Source organism: Doryrhamphus excisus, linkage group LG9 (genome assembly GCF_037039965.1).
Source record: "Doryrhamphus excisus strain RoL-2023G ecotype Guam linkage group LG9, RoL_Dexc_Guam_v1.1, whole genome shotgun sequence".
In the NCBI taxonomy this organism is placed as follows: domain Eukaryota; kingdom Metazoa; phylum Chordata; class Actinopteri; order Syngnathiformes; family Syngnathidae; genus Doryrhamphus; species Doryrhamphus excisus.
This window is the reverse complement of record NC_136365.1, coordinates 7,693,279-7,707,515: the sequence shown is the minus strand read 5'-3', so window position 1 is coordinate 7,707,515 and position 14,237 is coordinate 7,693,279. Positions and strand designations below refer to the sequence as shown.

At 37.8% G+C, this 14,237-nt stretch overlaps 1 protein-coding gene across 1 annotated transcript in view; it reads right to left on the bottom strand.

The window, feature by feature from the left end:
• Window positions 1–14,237, bottom strand: part of tusc3 (tumor suppressor candidate 3) — a 44,674-nt gene that overhangs the window by 15,524 nt on the left and 14,913 nt on the right. Inside the window, exons 2-6 of the mRNA XM_058045962.2 lie at window positions 9,126–9,295; window positions 5,884–6,001; window positions 2,486–2,626; window positions 1,577–1,717; window positions 1,385–1,474 (exon numbers count right to left, since the gene is read on the bottom strand). Of these exons, the coding sequence (XP_057901945.2) occupies window positions 1,385–1,474; window positions 1,577–1,717; window positions 2,486–2,626; window positions 5,884–6,001; window positions 9,126–9,295 (660 nt within the window). The remainder of the gene's footprint in view (window positions 1–1,384; window positions 1,475–1,576; window positions 1,718–2,485; window positions 2,627–5,883; window positions 6,002–9,125; window positions 9,296–14,237) is intronic.

Sequence of the window (14,237 nt, the reverse complement as noted above, 5' to 3'; positions counted from 1 at the left end):
TGATAAGAGATATATTTTTAATATAGACTGCTAGAGAGACGTGAGAGTGTGTGATATGAGTATGGCATTGGTAGAAGAAGGGAAGGTGGACAGCATGTGAGGAAAATGTGGAAATATATAAAATGAGGGCCATTTACAGAGGATCTTATATTGTGATTTCTGTTTTTATTTTGGTGTGTTTGGGGAGAGGCGATCTGGCTTAGAAGCTCCAGAAGCGATGCAGCATGGTGGGTACTGTATATGACAAGAATGACTGATGAAGTGACTGTTTCAGGAATACAATGTGACCTGGTAGGCGAAGCCATGATATTGACATTTTTTTTTCAATGAGTTGGCATTACTTGCAAAACCAACAACACTTTGATGCATAATTTAAATTGAAACTGTGCATGTATAAACAAATCTCATGATGCTAATCCTAAAATATTTTTACCACAGTGCATTTTCAGTGCAAAAATGTCTCACAGTGGTGGCGCTTTGAACAGCTTTAGATTGATGCCTTATTTGGGGGCGAGCACTTGGCAGGATGTGGCGAGTTTGAGGCTTGTGATGTAATCATCAGTCAGGAAGCGTCTATAAAGTCCGGGTCTCAACCCGTTGTACTTGCAAGTGTGGGCAAATTTTAGGGATGAGCATTGCCTCAGTACAAATTTGGGAGCATGCAGACACTATATAGCACTTTTAGTGCAGGAGGAACTTGTGCGCAGGGCTGTGTCAGCCTACAGACGACGTGTCACGCGCGTGCCCTTTGACCAATGAGTGCACACAGTTCGTTTGGACCATGACGAGTGACCGCGCTTGAAATGTGCATTATACACTGATTTTACCAGTGGTGCAAAGCTGACGGATGAGTGCAAGCATTTTGTCTAGTCTCCAGGCACAGAAGAGGGAGCCGGTTCAGAAGGCAGCGGATGCGGCTGGAGAGGCCCAGCAGAGGTAGGCAAACCTGCTTTTCATTCAGGTTTACAGTTAATAATGTGAGAAGACTACAAATAAATTCATTGTGAAATCCAAAACATGAGTTGTGGATACAAGCATTGTGTTAATGTTCTGGTAACCCAAGCATATTGGCTTTGTTTGTCTTGAAATAAGCTATGAAAATAATTGCATTCATAAATAAAAGTAGCTCTTCCATTTTGTAGAAATAGCTCTCACAAGAAAAAACCTTGGTGACCCCAAATATAACCAGTCGTACATTTAAACATTTACACTGCATGTATGTGATTGGCATTGGTATCGATATCAGACGATTTCACTCATGGATTATCGGGATAGGTATCGGCAGCATAAAACCCCGATCGGAACATCCTACAGGGAACAGCTAGACAGAACCACTAGAACCAAAGGGTCTGAGTTGTGAGTTTATGTCTCATGTGACACATACCACTTGTCCATTCTGTGGGTTTTTGTGAGCGTAGGGGGGTCCTCGGATGTGATTCCACATCTGACCGGATGTCATTGCAAAAACCACACACTAAGTGAGGAGGAAATGGAAAAACAGATATGAATTACAACTATGTTGGTTCTATACAATGTTATACATTTCATAAGCAGTGTGTGTTGCAGTGTCACATACCAGTGCCGCCATGGCCCATCCAGTCTTGTTGTATATAAATTCCAAATTGTTCCTCCTTAGATAGAGCAGACCTCCAACCAGCGACACTAACAGAGCCAAAGCAATGGTACCTGAATAGTTAGGAGGACGGAAGACACGAATCTAGAAGAGACATGAAACAAATCTTTTACTCTTACGGACACTGTAAAAAAAAAAAAGTATATGTACAATTATTTTTTTTGTATTTGTGGAGACTTCATAATGATATCCTTACATTGGCAATGTCCCAGGTATTTGTTTTTTTATAGTTTTGGTATTAAGTATTAATCTTGGACCAAATGAGATTAAACACTATTTTATATACATACGTAATCTCCTGGTCCGTTTAGCAATGAAATAAACCTTTCAGATGAGAGGTGATCTTAAGCAGTATAAACTCACTTTGAATGAGCATTTATTTCTGTGGCGGACAACTCTTGATTTTTTTTACTTAAATCTAATCTTCTCCTTGAGACATGATGAAAATATCAGTTTACATGATTTTCAGCCAGACATTAATTTAAGAGTGAACATAAAATCTCAGAGTGTGGGGGTTCAATCTCGATGTTTGGCAGGCATTGCCAAGATAATGGAACAAAGATGAGACAACACTTGTTCTGCCAAAGCTAGTATTTACTTTAATTGGCTGACTGTCAATAGACAACGACTGTGTTTTGTTGTCAAAACCACCTTCTATACGGTTAATAATATCCTGATTTAATGTCATAAATCTGAAGTGTTTCTGTATAAAATATTACAATCACAGCGTATTCTGGATTTTGCCATGCTATTTGCTATATAATTGTCAGCAAGGCGACTGTCGTTTTGCTAAGAAGGGTGTCCCCTACTTCAATACCCCACATATCTAAATACATCTTCTATATAACATACCTGGACATCTGTGCGGTCTGCAATCCACTTGGCCAGCTGCTCTGAAGCAAAGCCGATCCTCTGTAGGTCAAATGTGTCAGCTCTTTTTGGCTTTCCTTTAGCCGGGAAATGCATAAAGGTTGGTGCGCTGTTCATGTTTAGCTACAGAAAACAAAAATACAAAAAAAATAACGGCGACATTAACTAATATAGAGTACACAGATATACTGTATATTATAAAAGTGACATGTGGTCCTGCAATCAATAAAGACAAAAGGCTGGATTTGATACTATTTATAGCTGTACCATTGTGCTTCACACCCATATAACAAAATATAAATGCAACACTTGTGTTTTTTCTCCCATGTTTCTGTTTATCTCAAATATTGCTCACAAATCTGTTTAAATCTATGTTAAAGAGCACTTTTCCAACATATTCTATCCACCTTACAGGTGTGGTAGATCAAGATCCTGAAGAGTCAGTATGATTATTGCACTGTGTCTCGCTGTGGCCACAATAAAAGGCCACTTGAACAGAGCTGTTGCGCATGAACTGAAACCATACGCTGTCTCCAAGGGTGTTGAGAGACCAGATGAAACCACACAAGCCCAGGACCTCCAGCATCTTCACCTCCAAGATGTCTGAGGCCATCCACTACTTTGGTTTGCATAACTAAAGAATTTATGCACAACCTGTCAGAAACCGTCTCAGAGAAGCTCATCTGGCTCTCAACCTGACTACAGTTCATCACTGTAACTTATTTTAGTTGGCAAATGCTCACACTCACTGCTGTATGGCAGTTTGGACAAGTGTTCTCTTCAGGGCTGAATCATGGTTTTCACTGTACCGGCCAGGTATCGTGTGGGAGAGCGGTTTTCAATGTCAATGTTGTGGATCGAGTGGCCCATGGTGCAGCGAGATTATGGCATTGGCAGGTATATGTTATGGACAGCAAACAATGGTTAGCATGTACGCCATGCAGTTAGGAGATCAGGAAGACTTGCTTCGGCATCTCTGTGTGGAGTTTGCATGTTCTCCCCGTCAGTGTGTGGGTTTTCTCTGGGTACTCCGGTTTCCTCCCACATTCCAAAAACATGCTGGGTTATTTGTCAATTCCAAATTATCCATAGGTATGAATGTGAGTGTGAATGGTTGTTTGTCTATATGTGCCCTGTGATTGACCAGTCCAGGGTGTACCCCGCCTCTAGCCCAAAGACAGCTGGGATAGGTGGTATAGAAAATGGAACAGAATGTATGTACAGTAACTGACAATTACATTAATTACAACAGGTTACTATTGTACACAATTCCCACTTCTTCCATGGTCTGCAGTGTTCCACCTCCTCCCAATAGTCTGCAACTTCACATAGCCATTGAAGAGGAGTGGGCCAACATTTCACATGCCAAAATCAACAACCTCAACAGACGGGTTATGAGTTGAGTGTATTTGAAAGCATATCCCATAATTATTTTTCTGTAGAAAAATGAAAAGATGAACTATAATGAAAATCTGAAATCCCTTTGCATGTGTCTGCTGGATCTATCTACCATTTTCTCAGTACTGTGTGTTCAAGCTATTTAAAAGTCCTTTTTGCAGTGGAAAGTTTCACCTCTCCAAAGGATTTCAATACTTATTTAGGTCAAGACTCATTGCTTCCCCCGCCCCCCAACTACGCTTTCATTCTGCCCGGTGGTTTTCCTTTCGACCTGAGATCTCTGCCTGAAAACGAGTTTATAAGACACTGGCTAACACATTTTGCTCCAAGATATCACAATAATCTTTTGATTTGATCATTTCTTTGATGCATTCAGTGCCTCCAGGACCTGATGCACCAAACCAGGACTTGCCAGCTGACAGTCAGCCGCACAGCATGAGAAATCCTCCAACAGCTTCGGTTGGGCTTCATTTCTTCACTTATCTAACTGTTACACTGTAGTTGCTGATAATTTATCTATAATTAATCTAAACAAATCTGTCTCATTTGCATGTATTCAAGAATCGACTTTAAATGGTGTCCTCAAAATGATGTCAATCATTCTTAATAGGACTATGCGCATGGAAATGGGCATACAATGGACACAGTGTTTAAATACAAAAAAATAGCAATAATCACAGAAAGCATATAAAACGTATTGAGATTGGGTTTTAATGTCCATTGAACACTACAATAAATCAGGCTAAAGAACCAAGACAGCGACTCAAGCAAACAACAAAACAGATTTATTAAGTGAGCATCTATTTTATCTATTTTAAACTTCCAAGACTTAAATTTCTATATTTCCTGTCATTTCAAACGATGGTTGCTTCCTTGTTTACCCAGATTGCCCTCATCTTTTTTGCAGGGACATTTGAGAGATAAAAACTTTAAAGAGGACCGATTATTCTCATTTTTCAACCATTTGTATTGAGTTGTGGACTCCTGTGGAGCAGTTGCACATAATAACCCACACAGAAAACCTTTTAGAAATTTCAGAATTTGCACCTATTCCAGCTGTATTTCCTTTGATATGTGCTTCCTACCAAAACGGTCTGTTTTAATTTATTCCACCTACTGATTGGTCACATGCCCAAATTGCTTCCTAAATATGAACCGGCAGTTTTACCACGCCTTTTGAAACCGAACGTTTTGAGCCATCCCAAACTTATTTCAGGGCTCACTTCCAAATACACAAACCTCCTTATCTGAAACTTTGGCATCATTTAACATGAGAATACAACATTATAACTACTACATTTATAGGTCAGAAAAGTGGAAAAATCATAATAGGTCCCCTTAAAAAGGAAATTGTTGTAGTGTACGAGCCCTTTACAGGGAAAGGAACTGTATTTGGTGACTTAAACCTAAATTGGAATTAGGCACGGGCCGGAATGAGATGTGATACCTTTTGGCAAAAATGTTATGGTTTCACTGTATTAAAATTACAGCTCTAAAATATATCATTTTGGAGGATACTATTTTTAGTGAAAAAAAGAAAACCACTTTTCTGTTAAACAGTCATTTTTAAACAGATCTTGATGGAAGTTGAACATCCATCCATCTTCTATACCGCTTATCCTCACGAGGGTTGCGAGTATGCTGAAGCCTATCCCAGCTGTCGACAGGCGGGGTACACCCTGGACTGGTCGCCAGCCAATCACAGGACACATATAGACAAATAACCATTCACATTCACACCGATGGACAATTTGTAGTCGCCAATTAACCTAACATGAAGTGAAGGACCTGTTCAGACCACAATCACAAAGTGATGGATGTTGCTGCTGAAAATCATGTGTGTGTAGGATGTATGGAAGGTAAACACTAGATTAAATTTACTGAAAGGATAAATACTGTATGTGGACAACCACATTCAGAAAGAAAAAACAAAAACTAAATAACGGATAATACACACGAAGTATAAAAAAAGTAATAGTCACCTGTTGGAAAACATCTGCTCCTTCATCATAGTCCACTACAGTGAAGAAGAGCTTGTTTGAGAAAGCAGAGGAGTAGCGCCATGAGTTTGCCAGGACTTGGTATTCTTCATTTGCTTGCCTATATGGTGCCAAGGAGAAAAACATAATATTATTTGATTAAATCATTTTATTTTCTCTTATCCTGTTCAGGGTCAGGGTCGAGCTGCCCAACTGAGCTTTGGGCAAGAGGTGGGGTTGCCAGTCAATCACAGGGAGCAGAAAGGCTAACTACCATTGATGCATCGCTCCAGTGTTCAGCTTAGCTTCAGGGCCGTTTTGAAGTGGATTCAGTTTTTAGACTAATGTAAGATGAAACTCGCAATCAACTGTGAAGGATTACATCAGCCCCCATGTAAATACTTTTCATAACGTAACATAAATAAGAATTTCATAATATCACAAATCCATAATATTCATGTCAAATCTGATCATTGTCCACTTGTGCCCACAGTCATGGTCAAACATATTGCCACACCTGTGCTTCTGTCAGATAATTCACCATTTTTCCCAGGAAACTGTTACAAAAGTAATTCATGTGTTTCTTCATTTTGTGTGCATTGGAACACTTCACTTTCAGAAGTAAGTATTCAGTCGATGCATCTTGTCAGTGTGGAAACGTCTCAATCAGACTGACACATCTGGACAATTTATTTTTCATTATTTCTCCTTGCATGGCTCAAACTCTTGTCAGGTTCGCAAGCATCAGGCGTGAACATCTCTTATTAAATCTAACCAATAATTATTGATTGACTTCAGATATGGGCTTTGACTTTGCCACTGTAGAACAATTACCTTGCTGTCTTTGAACTAAGTCTGTGTAGATTTTGCAGTACGGGGTCTTTGTCTTGTTGGAAAATACATCTTCTCCATAGGCATTCCATAGTTCTCTTGCTGGTTGAAACAGATTAGCCTCCAGGATTTGCCCTTTTTTGGTCATGTTCCCCACGACCTTTCCTAACCGTCCAGGACCTGCTGCTGCATCTCCACAACATAATGTTGCCACCATCACGCTTCACAGTGGGGATGTTTGTGGTGATGAATAGTGTTTGGAGTTGTCTGGAGCATAGCCTCAAGTATTACCCCGGGCTCACACTGAATCTGTCGCGACACCCTTGCGACCGCCAGAAGCGTTCCGCAAGATTGAAATCCCCATTGTAGGCTCACACTAGTTCCGGTCTTGGTGGAGTTTTAGAAAAGTACCATATCCTTTCATTTCTTAATTATGGGATGCCCAGTGACTTGAAAATCTTCTTGTAACCATCTCCTGTCCTAAAAAGAAACATTTTCTCTAAGTTGCTTCGAGTGTTCTTTTGTCATCATGTTGACATTGCAGCATGAATACTAATGAACCAGAGAAAACTGACCTCTCAAACATATGTTTTTAATATAAATATACTACAATGACTTGAAACACAACCGCTGCATTCAGGTGACTTTGCAACTGGTACAATCATCACATACACACAGTGTATGTGTCTCTTCCGGTACTGTGTCACACTCAAAACGTTCCCTCTGTAACTTGTGCTAAATCATAACATTTTGTAAACATTACAATCCTAGTGGTGGAAAAGCTGCTACGAGGAAAATGATGGTGTGTTTATACATAAAACTTTGTCATTTCCTTTATTTGTAAACACAAAATACTGCTGTGAATTTTTTAGTAGGCGGCTCAAATCAGGTCAGCAGGATACCCTGGTGTGCAAGTTTTGCTAATTTTTTTGAAAAAGGTTGAAAAGCAAAAGAAAGGAACTGATATTTAGTAGTTTGGACAGCAATTTTCTAAACTTTTCATTTCTATTTTTAGAAATATACAGTTAAAACATCAGGGTACAGATAGAAAATTGTAGTCTGTGCACCACTAGTTTAAATGGGGTGAACATTTATGCAAACAATGGATAACTCTTCTACCTACTATGGATGTATGACATCAAGCGGTGGTTTATGTCAACATATGTAGGGAAAATAAGGAAGAAAAAATAATGTCAGGTCAATAGGAGTGTGCATGTGAGAACAACCTTATGCAACCTGCTCTGGCAATCGCAGACTTCATTATGATCCTGCGACCCAGGTTAATTTGATTTTGACAGCGTAGCAATGAGAACCCAAACATATTTGCTTTGTGTCACTCATGTAAAGATAATGAGTCTCTTCCTTTAGTCTTCATGAAACATATTTCACGATGGGAATAAAAAATAGCCAGAGACACACAAAGCCACGAAACAAGTTGAGAGGGTCTAGAGTGTGCTGACATGAATGATGTATAAGTGATGTCATCAAGTGACTGATGAAACTAGATCAGAGGCTGTTTAGACTGGCCAGATCAGCATGGAGTAGGTCAATGGCGATTTCATTCCCAAAGGGCATTAGAACACCATTAAACAATTAGTTATTAGTTCACTTCGATGTCATTAGGTCAATTTCAGTTGTCAGTGATGAGCACGGCAGCTTGACGGACAAGGCCTGAAGCATTCACTTATAGATCAGATGTTTTTCTTTCAAAGGATGCTCAATGCGACACTTATACAGACAACTTGAAGAGACTAGTAAAATAAGTTTTTAAATTTTGAAAATGCAGTTTTTAATGAAACCTTAAATTATCCTACATGGCCGTGTGTGGCTTTGTGCCAATACAAGTGCCTTATTCAAGGTTTGGCAGACTATAGTACAGTGGCGGGATTTTCCACTGGTTCATACTTTGTATACAACAACATTTCGTTGTACATCTTGTATAATGACAATAAAGGCCATTCCATCCATTCCATTTTCTACAGGCTACAGGATATTACTGCTAATGCCAATTCACTGTGTTTTTTTACACCATCTCAAATGGGTTGCTACTAAAATAATGCACCTAATCAAACCAAGAATTCTGTTTGCTTATGTGTACCTTTCTTTATTTGTTACTTGAAACCCAGCAAAGATGTAATCACCTTTTTCTACCCTTGAGACCTACAAATGACAAAACATTTCCATGCTAATCTGATTGTAACTTTTTCATTAATCCTTCAAACAGATAAACACCAGTGAAGACATTACACATTTGGTGGAGTTAATGAACCTCTTCTAACATTGTGTTATGCAAGAGATGTTGACTCCCCCATGTTTGACTGACTCAAGGCAACACAGAAGGAAGACGAATGAACAGCAGCCCGTCCTTGTTGAACTTATCTTGAGTTTTGTGAGTGACTGTGTACAGTACTTACCGACAAACAGAACACTGTCGTTGAGGCTGTAAGGCCGTAAACATGACAATGACAGAATAGTTTCTGGGTGGGGCTTTGACAAAACGTCGGAACTTGTCTCCGTTCATCCGCACAACAGAACGGCGAGACGACCATTCCATCATCTGGTCAACCTTCTCAGACAGAAGATTCTGGAAACACAGAGGAATAAAACACTGAGTCAAACTGACTTTTAGACACAAATAGAATATTGTTTTTGTGCTCCACAAGAGCAAAGACAACATAAAATCATTAAAAAGAGGTATTGTGTTGCACACAAAAAACGAGTACGGTGAAACCTTTTTTTTACATTAAAATTTTGGTAGGATTCACTTTTCAATAAGGTTGGGCGATATGGACCTTATTGTTATATACGTATAACAATATTTTGGGAATGTATCATGATATGACAATATAAAATAACTTGGTTCAGGACACAAAGTGGGGAGTGAGTCGCTGTTCCTGCTCATGGGATGTCATACAACTTCATGTAAAAAAATCTAAACTATGTCTTTAATTTTTGTATATTTATTTAAACATAATATAATTAATTTAAGTGGATATTCTATATGATTGTTTAGATTTTAATTAAACTTTGCACGCATCCTTGGCTTTGACTTGTCTAAACTCAACCTAAATATATCGGGATATGAGTTTTGGTCCATATCACCAGCCCTATACCAACGCATGTACTAGTCAGTTTCTTGATGTTGCTTATGAGTGGGGGATATGGACAAGATTGCCGCTACAAGGACAGATATTGCTTGAAATGGGATGGCAGCAGCCAGGAGTCTACCGTATGAACACTGTGTCTGGTGTGTCTGTCGCGTGTGTCTTCATGTGTTGTTAAAGTTTTATAATACCAGTTTTTTAAATATTTATTTATTCAAGAAACATACATGTACTACTTTTATCTTAGAACAAAATTCAAGCCAATCATAGTACTTCAATAGATAAAGTCTACTTAATTAAGCCCAAGGTAAATTAATCATGTTTAATCACAGAATAGACATGTGGTTAACTTGATTACATTCCTTGAATGCACTACTTTTTATACTTATATGTGACTGGTAAGGCAAAACCAAAGCAAAAATAGCTTTAACGTCATCCGCCCAGTGTGTTAAATACCTTATGTCAGACATTCAAGTGACTCCCACACATTAGTATTATGACTCCCTACTCTAACTGGCTAGCACGTACAAACATGCTCAATATGTAAGCACTCCAAACAGCCGGGGACCATTAAAAACATTTGTGTTTCACCTCACCGAGCATAGAGGGCACAAAAATGAATCACGTTGAGGGTGAGTTTACGTGCATGAGCGAGTGATTATGATACACAAACTGGCTGCAGACATTGTGCTTTAGCCAAAATGGCTGCAAAAACTGTGCTTTAGCCATCTGATTTCATGCATCTCCATTCCTCACGCATATACATATTAATTCAAAAAGGTTATAGGGTGCAACTGCGCTGACTTTGTAAATATTTTATTTGAAAAAATTCTTTACTTCTCCCTGAAGTGTTTTTATTAGTATTCTTAATAGACTATTTAAAGGTGATGAAAGGTTATCGGCCCGAGTAGTGACAAATACAAAATAATAAGTCAGTCGCAGGTCTTTGCTGTCAAGTCTCAATTGAAGACATGCAAGTCCAAGTCAAATCTCAAGTCAACACAAGCCACGTCGAGTCAGAAGGTTAAAAATTTTGAGTCCTTAAGAGTTCATAAGCACTATTTAGTGTCTCCCAAATACAACACTATTTTAACAAGTCCTGAGTTATTGAAGTCAAGTCTTTGAAGCTATTGTCAAGTCATGGAATCAATTGTCAAGGAATTAAAATCATCTTGAGTCAGGTCTCAAGTCCAAGTCGCAGCTACACCTTTGCAAAAATAATACCAACATAGTAATAATGTTAAAAAGTTCTAAATAAAGTAGATCATTACCAGATCTGATGACGCTAAGTAACTACAGCCCCCTGGAGATGCACAGGATATGAATGAATGTAGTAGACATTCAAAAAAATAAATAAATAAATAAATTCCAAAAACCAAATACCGAACAAGAACCACGGTTAGACTTTCCCACTTTTGGACAGATTTAGTAGGGATACTCAATTATTTTAGGCCACCATTAAATTTACAAAGGTACAAACAATCTACACTGCAAAACCGCTGCTCAAGCTCTGCAACCATTCTGTCCAGTGGACAGCGATCAATTATATAATAATTACTGTTATATTATTAATTAGCCTATTATTATTACTATCATCATTATTCTTCTTGTGATTATTACTACTACTAGTAGGCTAGTATTAGCCTGCTTATTGGGTTGCTTATTAGCCTGCTTTTGCCCTATTATATGAAATTTGGCAGAGATTTTTTTTTGTTAAAAAACAACAATAACAAAAAAATAAAATCAATAGAAAATATCAAATTATTTAGGGGGACTTAAAACATTTTAGGCTGCAGCTGAAGCCCCCCTAAAATCGGCCTAATGACGCCACTGCCCTAACCACAACTCATTAGTTCTTCATTAGTTTGTCAGTTACTACTCTAAATGTCTGTGCTTTAGTCATTAGTTTCTTATTAGATCTTTATTAGTTCTTCAGTAACTACTGTTTTTTTTTTATACCTTATTGTAACATGAGACCAATTGGGTCATCACACCCTTGTACAGGTCTACAATTTTGTCCCAGGTGTCCTTAAACAGCTCTCTGGTTTTGGCCATGGTTGGAGTCTGACTGTTTGAAGATGTGTAAAGGGGTCTTTTATACGGATAACGGTTAACACAGGTAACGAGAGGAAGTCTCTACTTCTTAAAGTAGTAGGTCTGTGAGTGAATTCTTGCTTGTTTGTAGATGCCAAATACTTGGCAACTGTGATAGTGTGGAAAGAAAAATGCAGGTGATCACATTGTATGAATTTTAAGAGTTTAATAAATTCTTTAAATTCTTTATCCACACTGTGATAGTGTGGAAAGAAAACTGCAGGTGATTACATTGTATGAATTTAATAAAGAATTTAATAAATTCTTTGTAAGGTGAGATCAATTTTAAAGAATTTAATAAATTCTTTAAAATTCATACAATGTGATCACCTGCATTTTTCTTTCCACACTATCACAGTTGAAGTAAAATTATGATGACAATGACAAACCTCACAGTGGGAAAACCTGCACAGTCGGTAGCTGTCAAAATACTTTCTTGCCCGACTATCCAGATTTTTTTTCCAACTTATTGTAACAGCACCCCTCACCCACTTTTCTCTGGTGCAATGAATGCGGTGCCTGAAATGGGTGCAGTATTGATTTCACCAATCAGTCAGGAGTTTGTTCTGTGCACCACCCACATGAAAAGCCAACAGCATTTGTTCAAGCCACCATCCTTTGCTCTCAGCACTCTAAACATGCTTCTATTGTAAGTGAATGGATCTCAGCTTTGGCCATTGGGCTCCAATTCTCCCACTGAAAAGAGGGATTACAGAAAATTGGCTGAGAATAACAGCGGACAAAACACGAATTTCTGACTAACACAGACACACACACACTTGACAGCAGTTACAGTGGGACTTTTAAATTTGACCGCCTTAGGGGTCTTACATTTTGTAATTATAATTAAAATATACTGCAAAACACTTTGGCATATCACAACTCAGTGAGCATCGAGGATTAACTCCTGTGACGACAAAGAGAAAGGCAAGTGAGTGTAGAGGCTAAAATGGTACAAACGTCTCCATAGTCACCAAATATACCCTCTTGGCCAGCTGTTTTGGTATTTATGTAAAGAGATTCACCCGCCAAGCCTATGGGCTCCTGCAATTGTCACATACAAAATCATTTATAGTTGTTCTTACATTCTAATATATTCTAATAGTCCCCGCCACTTCGAACTTCAAATTTCAATGCTTCTTTCTATGACGGTTTTTCAATAAAAATATTAATGTACGAATCAAGCTGTTAATACAACTTATTATCCCCAAAAATTACATAGTACATTTTACTAATTATCCAAATTAAGCCTTTTCAAGCATCAAAACCTAGCTAAATGAAGTAAAATAAAAAAAATTGGCACATTGAGCACACTTTGTTTTAAAAATAAATCACTAAATTAGAGGTTAGTCACTGATGGTCAAGTGGTTGACTCCACTGACTTCAGTTGCAGGCAGCATTGGTGCAGTTGCCACTTGGTAACAGTGTGCATGGTTGTCTGTTTCTACGTATATGTGCCCTGTGACCATAGGCTAGAGTAGTCTGCCTTTCAACTCAAGTCAGTTGGGATAAGCATCAGCTCACAGCGACCCTGAACAGGATACGTCAGGGGTGGGCAAACTACGGCCCGGGGGCCACATCCGGCCCGCCAAGTGTTTGAATACGGCCCGCCCAATCTTTCCAAAGTATTTCATTTCATTTCATTCATCAACATACAACCTGGCATCATGGCCTGAGCCAACCTTTTGATGGTTTTATCAATTTCGTTTTTTGACATTGTCTGTTGTTTACAAAGTGCTCCTGAAAAAAGGGACACAAGCACATAATAATAATAATTATTATTATTAATAATAATAATAATAATAATAATTATTATTATTATTATTATTATTATTATTAGATTATTATTAGATTATTAGATTATTATATTATTATTAGAACTATTATGATTATTATAATTATTATATTAATGCTAATTATTATATTAATTATATATAATATTATTGTTATATTAGCATATTTTACATAATAATAATATAATAATTATTATTATTTTAATTTTATTGTAATTATTATAATATTTTATTATTTTTAAAATATTTAAATATAAATATAAAATAATAAATAATAATAGCAGATTGCATGACAATTTTACAGATACAATAATACCAGGTGGACTGTTACGTGTAAAATATATAGTCTGCCCCCCCCCGTAAATTTTGTCATATCAATGCGGCCCGCGAGTCAAAAAGTTTGCCCACCCTTGGGATACGTGGTACAAAATAGATGGAATTTGAGGTTCAATGGTGTAACAAAATAGACAACAAACCAAAATCATTCAAAATTTGACTTAATTTACTTGTTCTCCTAGAAACCAGACCACACACA